Raw genomic sequence first — 13492 nt, 5'->3', positions numbered from 1 at the left:
GCATGCGTCGAGGGTTAGTCTCCCTCTCTCTGCCTTGTTTTTTGTTGGGTGGTGGATCGGGGGGGGGGGGGGGTCCTGCGAAGCCAGAAGCCCGAGACGGCCAGGACGAGCTTCTTCTGTCTTTATCCTGTCGCCGAGGCCGTCACTGTGTCAGGAGAGGCCGGCTGCGGACCTCTCTCCCGCCCCCCGCCTCCTCCGCTATGCCCCGTTCCCATGGTTGGGGAGGGTCCCCTCACTGCGGAAGAGGCTCTTGGGGTGGGAAGGGCCGCAGGTGGCGGCAGGCGGGAAAAAGCCGCGGGTGACCTGCTTTCCGTGAAAATTCCTCTCACGGGCTTCCTTAAATTAAATTATTTTAAAGTTCGAAACATTTGTCTCTAGGCAGCAGTCGTATATACCTTTACATAGAATAAACTGCCTTTTAAAAATAATGGACATTATTTTTGAGTAAGCATGGATGGAATCAGGCTGTTTCGGTTGCTTTGTTGTTGTTTAGTGTGTCCGACTTTTCGTGACCCCATGGACCAGAGCATGACAGGCCCTCCTGTCTTCCACTGCCTCCCAGAGTTTGGTCAAATTCATGTTGGTAGCTTCGGTGACACTGTCCAACCATCTCCTCCTCTATCATCCCCCTCTCCTCTTGCCTTCACACTTTCCCAACATCAGGGGCTTTTCCAGGGAGTCGAGTCCTCTCATCAGATGGCCAAAGTATTGGAGTACTGTATTTGGTTGCTTAGAAGGGTGTTTTAGTAATTTTTGGACTGCTGCGCTGTAATGGCTGAAGAAGTAGGCCGGAATTTCTATCTTTTAACTGCTTTGAAGACTACAGGAGTGAATTTGATAATCCTAAGCATCCCCTTAGTCCTCATTCACATCTCTCTATTTAGTGTTCTTGGAGAGACAACTTTGAGTTTTGATCGAGGCAGTTAGGCTATGCTTCTGTGGTATATGTAGTCCCCTAACGCAGTGGTTCTTAACCTTTGTTACTCAGGTGTTTTTGAACTGCAACTCCCAGAAACCCCAGCCAGCAGAGCTGATGGTGAAGGCCTCTGGGAGTTGCAGCCCAAAAACATCTGAGTAACAAAGGTTAAGAACCAGTGCGCCTAATGCAGTCACTAGTGTTAGTGGGACTCTATGATCTCCCTATGTGAGCTAAAGAGTGTACAGTAGTTGAAAGAAGCTCAATAAAACAGCAAACAACAACAACTGAGCAATGCTTCCCCCCATTGCAAAATATGGGGACATTCCTTTGAGAAAATAAACACCTATTCCGCTAACCCTCATTTGTGTCCATAAATATAGTAGCAGATGAAACTAGAATGGAGACTTTTAGAGAAATGTTGTATTTGATTTATGAAAAATGTTCTGGAGCAGAAAGTACAATGGGAATGGCAAAAGTCTATGCCAGCCATCAGATAATGAGTAACAGAGGATACACCATGGTGAAACATTTCCATGTCCATTTGTTGTAACCACCTACCACTACCACTAAACAAAGCAGAAGGCTAGAACTGCCCTGGGAGTGATATTTTGCATGTTAACTATAAATCTAGCGTACTTCTTTCAGTGGTTGGATTGTTGCATCACCTCCAGGAACAAAGTGTTGGCTGAGTCAGTGAAATTGCACAGCAGGCTCAAGGCAGTCAAGTATATGTTTGGTGTGCGATATTTTTCTGGGCCTGTCATCTGACACAGTTATAAGAATTCAGCAGATTGCGTTATGGAGGGAGTGGATCCTGACTGACTTCATCTCGCAGCTTGTAGGGAGGGAAGCTGAGACAGAGACCATCTTGGCTTAACTATATTCTGCCTTTTTCTTGAAACAGATCACACTGCTGGTTGGATAAGCATAATGGCTGCTTTCTGTATGACATCTAATACCACATGGAGAGAGAATTCAATGGATCTATTAATTACTGCAGCTCTGGAAGCTCAAACAACTGAGCTTGAAGAGCTGTTAGTAATATGAAAGAATTAGACTTGTGTGTTTCTCTTAAGTTTATGATGTTTCTCATCCACCAGAAGTTAAAACTATTTATTGTACCTTCCCCTTCCTTTACCTATAGCAAATGTCTTCATGTAGGTCCCAGTTACCATCCTTTGAAAACGTTTGTTCTGTGGTAGTCTGGAACGAGGCATTTTAAGTTATAACACTCTATCAGTTGAATAGTTTGAGATAATTCTAATTTGAGAGCTTCATACAACACTTTTTAAGCAAGGGGCCATATCTGCAGAAATGTAGCCTTAATTTGCCTGTTTTGATGAAATGGCTAGTTTGTTGAAAACTAAAATAAGAAGTTTCCGGTCAGTGTGCATCAGGGAATTTGGAGATCCAACTTTCCTCAGAGATATTTCCTCAGGTGAGGAGAATGTTGTGGATATAGTGTATCTTGACTTCAGTAAGATTTTTTTTACAAGGCCCCTAATGTTATTTCTGTGGTCAGGTTGGTATAATGTAGACTAGATGATGCTGCTGTTAGATGAATTGGTAGCTGGCAGAGGAGCTCTCCTAAATGGTTCCTTATAATCCAGGAGAGAAGTGAGTTGTGGGGTGCAACTGGGTCCTGTCCTGGGCCCTGTGTTCAGCATCTTTGTATGTGATTAGTATGAGAGTATGGGGGGGTATGTTCATTAAATTTTCAGATGACTCCATGAGGAGTAGCTAATAGTTCAGGAGACAGATCCAGGATTGAAGACAACCTAAGCAAGTTGGAGAACTAGGCCAAAACATACAAAATGAGTTTCAGCAAGGAAAAATTTAGGCAGTTAGGCAGAAAAAACACAGATGCATAAGATAGATGACACAGTAATGCATGTGAAAAGGATTGGGATCTTAGTAGGTCACAAACTAACATGACTAACTATGTGATGGAAGCAAAAAATAAGAAGCAAAGGTAGTGCCAGGTTGAATGAACAGAAGTATAGTGTCTAGTAGTAGTACTTCTCTATTCTGCTTTGATCAAGTGTCACATGGAGTACTGTGTCCACTTCTAGGCACCACAATTTAAGAAGAATATCAACAAGGTGGAATGTATCTAGAGAAGGATGACCAGGATGATAAAAAGTTTGAAAGCCAAGTTGTATGAGCAGCAGTTGAGGCAGCTGGGTATGTTTAGCTTGGAGAAGTGAAGATTGACATGTAGGATGATAGTCATCTTCAGCTACAGTATTTGAAAAGCTGTCACATGGAAGATGGAACAATCTTGTTTCTGTAGTTCTTGAGTGATGGATTTGAACTGAGAGGAAAGAGATTTCTCCTAAGCATTAAGAAGAGCTTGTTGACAGTAAGAACTGTGTTCAACAACTGAACTGACTGCCTTGGAAGACGGTGGACCCTCATTCATTGGATGTTTTCAAGTGGCTTCCTGTCAGATTGCTTTATCTATAGAGTTTTTGCTTTGGCAGGGGGTTGGAATCCATGACCCTTGGTGTCCTTTGCAGCTCTGCAATTCTATGGTTCTAATTCTTTGTTCTGATTAACAGGTTATTCCCCCTCTCTCCAGCATGCAATGCTGAAGGGATTTGTTCTTTTAATAAAAGGAGTACCAGTGGCATTTTCTCTCATAGATGTGAAGTCTTATCATAATGCAAAATCTAGGGAAATGGTAGTCCCTGTGTACTAAAGTGAGCCAGTTGCATTCAGTGAGTTGGGTCTTTTTGGAACCAGTATACATAAGTTTGGTATTTTCTGCATTCTGCTGCCAGGAATAATGTTGTTATTCATGTTAACAGATTTTCAATTTTAAAGAAACATATTTTTTCATTGGTTAATTTTAGAGAATTATGAGAATATGCTGCTAGATCTAGAGTTGTTTCAAGAAGTGTGAGTCACTGCAACTGCTGGTTAAGGTTTCCATAGAAACTGCGTATATTGCTAGGGGCAGATGGTTGGCTGCAATTTAAGCATGGTTGCAGCATTAGCTAATACTTCAGATGAGAAAAGTGTACTGCTGTTTCCTTTCACTGAGGTCAAGCATCTCCTCCAATCTTTGAGAGAGGACCAAAGAGTCACTGAAGTTGACTTTGTGGATTTGCCAGTTCTTAAAAGCTATCTGATCAGCCCTGAAGATTGCCTGACCATATATGTAGTGTTTTGTCTGGTTATAGGAATTCACTTTGACATGCTGCACAGTAAGCTGAGAGCCATCTGGAGAGTAAGGGCAATGATATGCAAGCTTTGAAGGGTCTGTAAAGCTGTAAATCACAGGTCCCCCTCAAGTGCGGGTATCCAAAGATTCAGTGAAGCATTGGGGAAGTGTCTAGAGGGCTTCTTAATGAAACGTTAATAATATTAGGTTACATCTTGCCTGCCCATACTTTTGTGTATCTGTTAATCAAAATCTCTGATATTGGTTGTCACCTTTGCTTCATTCACAGTTGCATTGTGTTTCTGACACGTGTAATCTGAGAGCTGATTGGTTATTTCCTGAAGAATTATCTGTCTCTTCTAGTGTCATGATTATGTTTGCTTTCATGTCCTGTCATGGGAGAAAGATTAAATTAGCTTCTTTAATAACCTCATATACAGTACTTCATTATTAATGGATATTGGTGTCTCTCCTGTGGTGCTAACTCCATCAAACTTAGTATTACACTTTTACAGTCTGTATCTAGTTTTAGAATGCTGATGGTCTCATGGAAATAATGATGTCCAAAAGCGCTAGATGAGTAACTAGATTCTTTACAATCTTTAGAACCCTTTAGTTGCTTTTTCTACCTCTCTGTCATTATATGACTATTATCTAACACTGGACATAACTATAACATCCTGCCTAATATTTGCTACCACAGAGGATTAGCTGGATAATCTGCTCCTTTAGGGTTTTGCCTTTACTGTAGTACTGTGCAGATTTCTCATGCATGTCTCTTGTTAGTCTGATAGGTGAGTGTAGCGGTATTATTTAAAAATGTCCATTGTAAATTCTCAGTGGCCAAGCTTCTTGGCCTTTTGGCAACTTTGCCAAGGGAAGTAGGAAATGAAGTCACAGTCAGCGTGTGAGAGAACTGCTGTGATGTATCATTCCCTTCCACTTGTATATGCTACAAACAGAAAGCAACCTGGTCATATTTGGGGGGGGGGAGGAAAATATGGAGTATGCCCCAGGAAACGTATTGCCATTGGTACCCCTCTTGTCTCAGATATAAGGGAAAGGTTTGATAGATGGCTGTGTACAAAGGGAGAATGTTGGATTACGCCAGTGAAATTGATAGTTATTTGATGGTTGTTGTGGGTTTTTGGCCATGTTCTGAAACAACGAGCCCGAAAAACCCACAACAACCATTAGATCCCGGCTGTGAAAGCCTTCGTGAATACATTGATAGTTATTTGCTTACCTGTGGATCTCTGCAGTCTCTTTTAGATTTATTAGTTGAGTCCCTGAAGTCTGAAAGCCATGGAGCAGTACCCAGACCTACAAGAAGACCTGAGTTTGGAGGATACCAATGAATCCCTTAATCAGCTCAAATTGGCCTCTCTAGATGACAAGAACTGGCCACCGGATGAAGTTCCTGTTTTTCCGAAGTCTGGTGAGCATTTTCATTTTTGGTACTGGCTATGGGAGGGAGCCATACCCCATTTTTCAAGGGGATGCATATTTTGCAATACTGATCTTAGACTTCTGAGATCTTCCAGGAGAGTGTGTTTGCTTTCCCTATTCTAAGTTGGGATTCATTTCAACTAAAGCAATAGGTTGTGAATAACTAAGTGAAAAAGAGAAAATGACAGGCTGTGTACACCAAAGATGTAACCATCTTGCAATATTGTGTAGTTTGAGTTCACTTTATTGTAGTTGAAAAAAGTAGAATTTCATAGTGGAGAACTGTAGACCCTTGATTTTTCTCCAGTAGTAAAAATTTTATGCAGTTACATTTTGCACAGTTGTGCTCTTAAAACTTGCAGTATCAAATTTGATACTTAAATTATGAAAATTTTTAACTTGAATATAAAACATTTCTGCGAGTCAAAATATTTGAAATCTGCAGTTTGAAATATCAAAAATCTAACAAAAGAGATTTTGTGTATCAGTTTTCTTTCTGCATCCTGTGCCTATCTTAAGCTCTTCTGAGGTGTTTGTTTTTCTGTTAGTTACATTTTTGTGCTCTTTTTTAAATGTAGATGATACCAAGGGCTCTCCTGATTCTGTTACTCACTTGCGGTGGGATGATCCATACTATGACATTGCTAGACACCAGATAGTGGAAGTAGCAGGTAATTGTTTCTTTTTCACCTTTTAGTCTTCTACCTCAAATGATACTTTGATGTGGCTTGGTGATTTCAGACAGTAGTGCATCAACTGTGGGACCACTCAGCACACAGTCTTTATACCACTGCATTGCTGAGAACCCATTTTTTCCTGTCTTCAGAAAGACTAATATGACCATCACTCTATAGCAACTGTTAGGTGTTCTTCTCCAGTATGCATAGACATCCATGGAAACCTATGGCTGAGACTAGTTGCTTAGCATGAAACAATTGGTCTGTCCTCGTCAGTAATAATAATAAAAAAGAATTTCCACTGTAATTTTCAGAGGTGCATGTGCATGCACAATGAATTGTGCCGGGGACTTTTTGTTTACCAAGGTAGAACAGACCAAAAATTACAAATTGTCTTATGCTAAGCAACAGGATTTTGGCCTGTATGTAAATACAGTGTACTCTAGTTGTGTTGAGTTACTGATTTTACTTCTCAGAATATATGGTTTTGTTTAAACTTTATTTCTGGACCTGTAATAGTCTTGGATTTGTTTTCATGAAAAGAGTTTGTACATTTACAGAAAACTTGTAATTTTTTCAGTATGTCAGGAAAATGATCCCCAAAATTTGCAGCTAGAAGTTCTCTAGTGCAATAAGGCCTTTCCAGCCACAATATATTAGTCAACGTTGAGTGAGGCTGAACTCTTTTCCATTCTTCTTGGAATTAGTTCTGTTGAACTCATGAGTACACCTGTGTAAGATTATACTTATGTTCTCAGCTTGCATAATTTCATCTGCAGAGTGTGCCTTGTCTGGAAAATGGCAATATTTTGAGATTCTGAAAAATCATAAATGAGAATTGAATCAGTCTGTACAACAAAATCATCTATAGAAAATAATGTTTATTTTCAAAAATTGCACTTTGTAAGTGTTATTCTTCTCTTTAAACCTTCTTGGGGTAGACTACATTTTCTTGTACTTGGATGGAGAGACAGAAGCCTGTTCTTCAAAAAATTGGAAAAGGACAAGGAAGCTGATTTGTTTTGAAATCTTTTATTTAAAAACAATAAAGGTATTTTAAAATCCTTCCCCCTTTAGCCCCACAGAATAAGATTACTCAAAATTTATTTGGCAACTGCTTTTATGGCTGGCCGGGTCAGAGGTTTAAATTTAATTGCTTGTTCCAACTAGAATGGGCCATTCATCAATAGATTCATTGGATCTATTCTAGTTAGGACTGGATCATAATTTTACCCAGAATTTTCCTTTTGTTATGCTTCAGAAAATGTGGGAATAAATGTTTGAACTTCGTGAGCAAATTGGAACGATTTTGGTATCTGCCTGTTCTGGTCATAGAAGCAGTCATTGCAGCTAGTATCTTGAAATAAGGAGTTGTTCCACAGCTAGCAGTATTCATGCTAGGAAAGAGTTAAGTCTTTTGTTGTTTTACTGATAACTAAACTACAGAGCTCACATTCCTGGTTTGTCCCATGTGGCTGCTTTGCAAGCATTCCTAAATTCAGTAACGTCTATAAATCACAGGGAAACTTTGTTAACCACAGTGAAGAGTATGGCATGTTAATGAGTGCTGGGAATGCTGTAGTGAAACTGGGAGTTTGTTGTGTTGAGCTTCATCACTGTCCTTATGGCAAGCACTGCAGCAATACAACTCCCTCTTGATTATATGGAACTTTGTTCCTAATAGCAGGTGCTCCTAGTCAGGAGCAGAAATAAAACTGTTCTTTCTAAAAGTAAATGATCAGCCAAAGTGTCCCATAGGCACTTTGGCCGTTTGGCTGCTCATGATGGTTTGAGGAATGATTTAGTCTTCCGGCTCACACTGTTTCTAAACAGATTTTAAATGTATGTATGATTTATATTTGTAATGTGTGACAGAGAGATCTTTATCATGGGTAGGATCTCCGTGTTTCTTTCTGATACCAAGGAGATAGCTTACCATTTTTTAGGCTGATGAATGGACATTAAACAATGATTTAATCAAACAGAGATTTCCAGTGTTGAATGACTATATGGATCCGAACAAAAGAGATTCTCTGGTGCAGAATATATTCAGATGTGTAATAATAGCTCTGTTTCTCACATTCCAGAATTACAAAGACTTAACAGAACTCACAAATGAGCTTTAATGAAACATGGCCAGCTGTAGTGCTCTGTCTATTGTGTAAAATAAAGAATGTTCAAATATATTGAAATAATTATTCCCTTTTGCTATTATTGATCTGTATTAATGTATCCTCAAGTGCTTTCCAAGATTAAATTATACCAAGTATATTATGTCTTGCATAGTAAGAAGAAGAGTGGAATATATATATGTATGGTTTCATTCATTCTTTTTCTAGATGGCTGATATCCCTTGCTTCTGACCATGTCACTCTCTTTCTTCCTGCCTTCTGTTTTGTCATCTTCTTATCTGGAATTCATGTGTAATCCTTCTGATAGCTGCTACTTAGAGTGCTGTTATGGTTCAGTTCTGAAATGTAGAGTGGTGGCTATCTTGTGTATTAACATAACTGCAAATTTTCAATGCATATAAGGATTGCAAGGAGGAGTTGCCAAATGAGAAGATCTGCTTGTTATTTAACCCAAGGGTAGAAACATTTAGGGAATCCTTTTCTGAAAGGAAATTCTTCCTATATAACTTGTCCAAATTTTGTCTTACAGTAACTTTATTCCTGAGGTTTGAAGCATATTTTTCTTCATGTCACAAATTAAATTGATAATGACTATAATTTCTTTGGGTGCCGTGACTATTTGGCATATTCAGCCTTTCAGATAAGTTGGTGCCACAGTTTATTTGTGAGCACAACTTAAATGAAATGATTGTCAAAGAATTTTACACATTGTTTCTAGCTATATGGAACTGTAGATATTCACAGTGCTTTTCAAGAGTTACTTTGTGTCTGTTCTTTTCAGAAAGTATTTGAGACTAGTGCCAGCTTAACACTTTGCTTCTTGTTCTTAGCAGTCTTCTGCTTTGCTGCTGATTTCACTGTAGGTGGGCGACCTCTTAGTAATCTGAGCAGGAAAGTTAATCATCCCCAAACTTTGATTTACTTCTAGATTTCATTTTGATTTTATATGCTGTAATGTGTTTACCATTTGTGTTAGTTTTATCTTGGCCTTATGTGCTGTGTCTAGTTATCATTTTTGGCTTTTGTTGTATTTTTGATGTTTTGGACAATGGCCAGAGACTTTTATGACTGAGCAATTTGAAGGAGAAAAAATATGATACCCCCCCCCCACAAAGTTCTTATTGTATGCTGGATTTAATCTCTCACCTTCAATATTTTATTCCAGGGACTCATAATTCAGGCACTATGAAGTTTGCTAGAATCTTACATAGGAGTATTAGTTGAATTTAATGATATTTCAGGTGCCTATTATCTTGATTCCTGCTTTAGTGCAGTTAATAAGCACTGTGTGTAGCAAATGGGAAAAAAGCCACTTGCCTCTTTCCTGACTCCTCAGAGTTTCTGGTCATTTCTTTTGATTGAAGTTGCCACTTTTTTCATATAGAAAATGCTGTCCTTGTCTGTATTTTGAATGCTTTGTTACAAGCAATCTATTTTCTGGGGTCAGGTTTGTGCTTTCAAAACTCTCTTCAGACCCGTGACTAGCAAACAGCAGCCATCAATATGAAAAGTAAACTGCAGTATGACGCAATTGTTTTGATACAGCAAGAAAAAAAGAATTGAGGTGAATTGTTAACTGTGAAGGTATAAAGTAAGCTGGGAATACTTTCTATGGGGAGAAAGGCTGCATATAAATAAATTAAATAAATAAAAGTAAATAAAGCAGTACAATTATATCTGATTTACAATTTATGGAAAAGACTTTGAGCTTACTTCTATGAACTGCTTGTGACTTTGCTAGATACATTTCTTCATTGACTATAGCCAAAAGGGTAAAGGAGCTGCAATGCTAAATCTCCTCTCATATGATTGGCTTTAGCTGCATTTTTGTTCTCACTGTTGAAGCTGTGGAAGAGTCCTCTCTACAGGATTCTGCCTTTGATCCTATTCTGAGAAATGTGGGAACTGGAATCTGTAGTATAAAGATCAATATCTCATGGTACAGCATTTTTCCTGCACTGTTATGTGGCTGGGAGTTGCTGAAGGACAGTATTTATAGTCAAAAATTGCTTCATGCGTAGTGTCTGAAACTCCTTAACTGAAAGATAAAGCATAAGACTGTAACTGCAAGAAAATTCAAAGATGTGCAGTTGGTGTCAACGTGGGAGCTTGAATGTTCTTTGCAGAAATCTTAAACTAGTTGAGTGTCTCCATTTGCCCATTTATGTGTTCCTTGCTGTTTTCTAGATTTTGTAAGATTCATCTTGTCTATTACTTACTTACAGCATTAAGTAAGTAATTTTGTGTTTCTTTACTTTTATTTTCTTTATTATTTCGTAATTGCTTTTTTATACAGCCCTTTTTAACAGTAAGTACTCTGGAAAGTCTACAGAGAAGTGAAATAATATTTTTTTTTTTTTTCAAAATACAAAATGGATCTTAACTGAAAAACTAATTCAAAGAACATGAAAATATAACCAGCAATAATAATGCTCCAGGATCTAAAGATTAAGACATTGGGATTTTTTTTCATGTTCATCTGAAACTGAAAAGACCATAACTTAGGAAGCCTCTTTGACTTGAAGGGTTTTTCAGCAGTGTTATGCCATAAAATTGGGACAGCAGTGTAATTTCTTTTGCTATGAATTTCTCTCCCTTTTATTTTTGAAATATGAAATAAATGTCATGCAAACACATTGCAGTTATCTGCTTCCAGTTGATATGTGCTGGTGAATAAGAAGCATTGTTCTGTGCTATAATGTGCTGTCAGTGACACATTTTTGCCTTCACTTTCTTCCAGAATTTTCATGGTGATTTCTTTTCCCTTTATATTTTTACTTTCTTTTCCAGTTGCTTACCACATGTTCCTTATGAAGAAAGATGACAACATTCTGGGCTTTATGTTTATGCAAATAAGTGGATAAGGGGTTTGATTCTTGTGGTGGACCTAGGAAGAGGTAAAATTACCTCTTAGCCCATTTTAGTCTGTTCCTACTGCATCTTCTAAGCACATAAGAAAAAGTAGGCTCTGTTCAAAACACCTAACAATCCATTATACTAGAAGGTTGTGATTTTGGTGATGTTAGTTTGTTTGCTTCAAGCATGAAAGATTTCCTTTTCTATAATCAATATACTTTCCCTGCCTCTGTGTGGATACCTTGCTGTGTTTGATGGTTTTCAGGGATATTGACCCATTATTGTGAGACTTGATTTTCCAGAGTGATTGTGTTGTGTTTTGCTAAAGAGGAGGAGAGATTGTATCCACAGAGGTCTGAGAAGCTTCTTTGAGTCCAAAATCCAAAGAGCTGAAGTTTTTGCTTAACTATACCTGTGATTTTCTAAATTTTCCAAACATGTGCAGAAGAGTAGATGTGGTGAAAGATCCATTGAGTAACATGTCCTCCCTGGCCACCTGTATTTGGAGAATACTGTTAGGTCCTGTGCAGTGGATGTGTGCGTATCAGTTGGAGCTCTGGCTTCCAGCTTCTGCTTTATAAGTGATTTTCTACTAAGTGAAACAGTCTCACTTTGTAAGATGGTTTTGATGGCTTATTCTAGTACCCTCATACTTAAATGTCTCTGATGGTCTAGAAACGCTACATTTACCATGTCAGGCAGAAAGGTAGTTTGAAGTTGGACAGTACCTTTATGGGGTCACTAAAACAGTACTAATAGAACATGCCTTCAAGTTTTCTTGAACTCTTCATCAGATGAATATTGTATAAAACCTATTGTGAAGGCAGAAAAAGTAATTTTTCCTAATATGGGAAAATTGACCTACAGTGAAGAACAAGTGGATTACCTGTATTGTAGTAGAGTCTAAAAAAGGGCACATGTTAATGTATCGATGGCTCCAACTATCTAGTTTGGCTTTTTCAAAACAGAAGCGCTCAGAAACAAAGGCAGTCCAGTCATATTTATCACTTCAACCTGTGTGTGTGTTTGTATATCTTTCTGTCCAGCTCCTCAATTCACTCTGTGATTTTGGTCTGATTAAAGGTATTGGGTTATTACGATGTCACTCTTTTTCTGTTCCTCCAGGACAGGGTGCACTTCATGGGGGCCAGTCAGGTAAGGTAGAGTACTTAGTACTCTTGTCATTGGCAATTAGCATGATTGTGGCCGGTGGCTGCGTTCTCTCAGGGGAGTCCAAATTCTGCAAAGCTGAGAGCTGTGCCCCAGAATCATGAAGTCATCATGATTTAAATTACTAGTCAGAAAGTATTTCATTTTTTTCCAAAAAAATGATTTAAATCAAAGAACTGCTGGATAGCTCAGTAGTTTTGGCTGCAGAGCCAGAGGTTGGGAGTTTGATTCCCCACTGTGCCTCCTTGACAGGGGCTGGACTTGATGATCCATAGGGTCCCTTCCAGCTCTGCAGTTCTAAGAGGATGATGATGATGAAAAAATCAAAAAAATCTGATTTAAATTTTAAAAATCTGATTTAAAGAAAGCCTGTGTATTCTTGTGTTTGCTTAAATAGCTGTGTTTGTTAACTGGTGTGTTTAAACAGTATATCTTTTTTTTAAAATGTAAGGCTATCAGCCCAGTCCCCACACATGAAAAACTTAAAATACTGTCCTCTGTAGCTCATTCATCTTCAACTTCATCTTCTTGGTTGTTCATAATCTAGAAAAGAAAAACAAGCTTTCCTGCTTTTCAGGTCTGAAACAGTTTCTCAATTGAGAATGAATGTGTGGAAAGGAAGACAGTATTCTTTTTATGCCAGCAAAACATGCTACTGCTGTTAAAAATAAAATCCTTACTTCAGTGGTATCTAAGTCCAGGTGTTTAAGTGACTTCTACCAGTTCACTGGTGTGACTTTCTTTAAAACATAATTGTGTGTGTTCTGTGCACACACAATGTGTGTGACCTTAATAGGGCTTTCATGGCAAGTGAGATATTTAAGGAGTGGTTTTACAAGTTCCACTCCTTGTCAATTTCCATGTCTGAGTTGGAATCTGAACCCTGTTCTCCAGAGTCTTAGTCTGTCTCTCTATCCTGTGGGAATCCCATAATCATAGAATCATATAATGAAAACATCTGTTTCTTGAATGGTTCCTCCTTAGCTCTGAAATTTATTATGTTTGCCTTTACAGATAGTTACCCATTTCATAGCTATCTCATCTTTTTCAGCACTTAAGATTTGACCTTGGTACCTGATACTGACAATATTTGCGAGAAAATGAGCTGGCGACAGTGCTTGTC

General features: G+C 38.5%; 1 protein-coding gene across 2 annotated transcripts in view; it reads left to right on the top strand.

The window, feature by feature from the left end:
• Window positions 1–13492, top strand: part of ARHGAP1 (Rho GTPase activating protein 1) — a 40429-nt gene that overhangs the window by 291 nt on the left and 26646 nt on the right. Inside the window, exons 2-4 of one of the 2 annotated variants that reach the window (XM_020798959.3) lie at window positions 5348–5523; window positions 6113–6205; window positions 12325–12354. In XM_020798959.3, coding sequence (XP_020654618.1) covers window positions 5391–5523; window positions 6113–6205; window positions 12325–12354 — 256 coding nt within the window. In that variant the 5' untranslated portion in view covers window positions 5348–5390. The remainder of the gene's footprint in view (window positions 1–5347; window positions 5524–6112; window positions 6206–12324; window positions 12355–13492) is intronic. The other variant, XM_072986016.2, reaches the window with a different exon arrangement.

The sequence above is a fragment of the Pogona vitticeps genome, chromosome 1, assembly GCF_051106095.1.
Source record: "Pogona vitticeps strain Pit_001003342236 chromosome 1, PviZW2.1, whole genome shotgun sequence".
Taxonomy (NCBI): Eukaryota; Metazoa; Chordata; class Lepidosauria; order Squamata; family Agamidae; genus Pogona; species Pogona vitticeps.
Note: the sequence above shows the minus strand (reverse complement) of the source record. Positions and strands in the feature narration are given on the sequence as shown.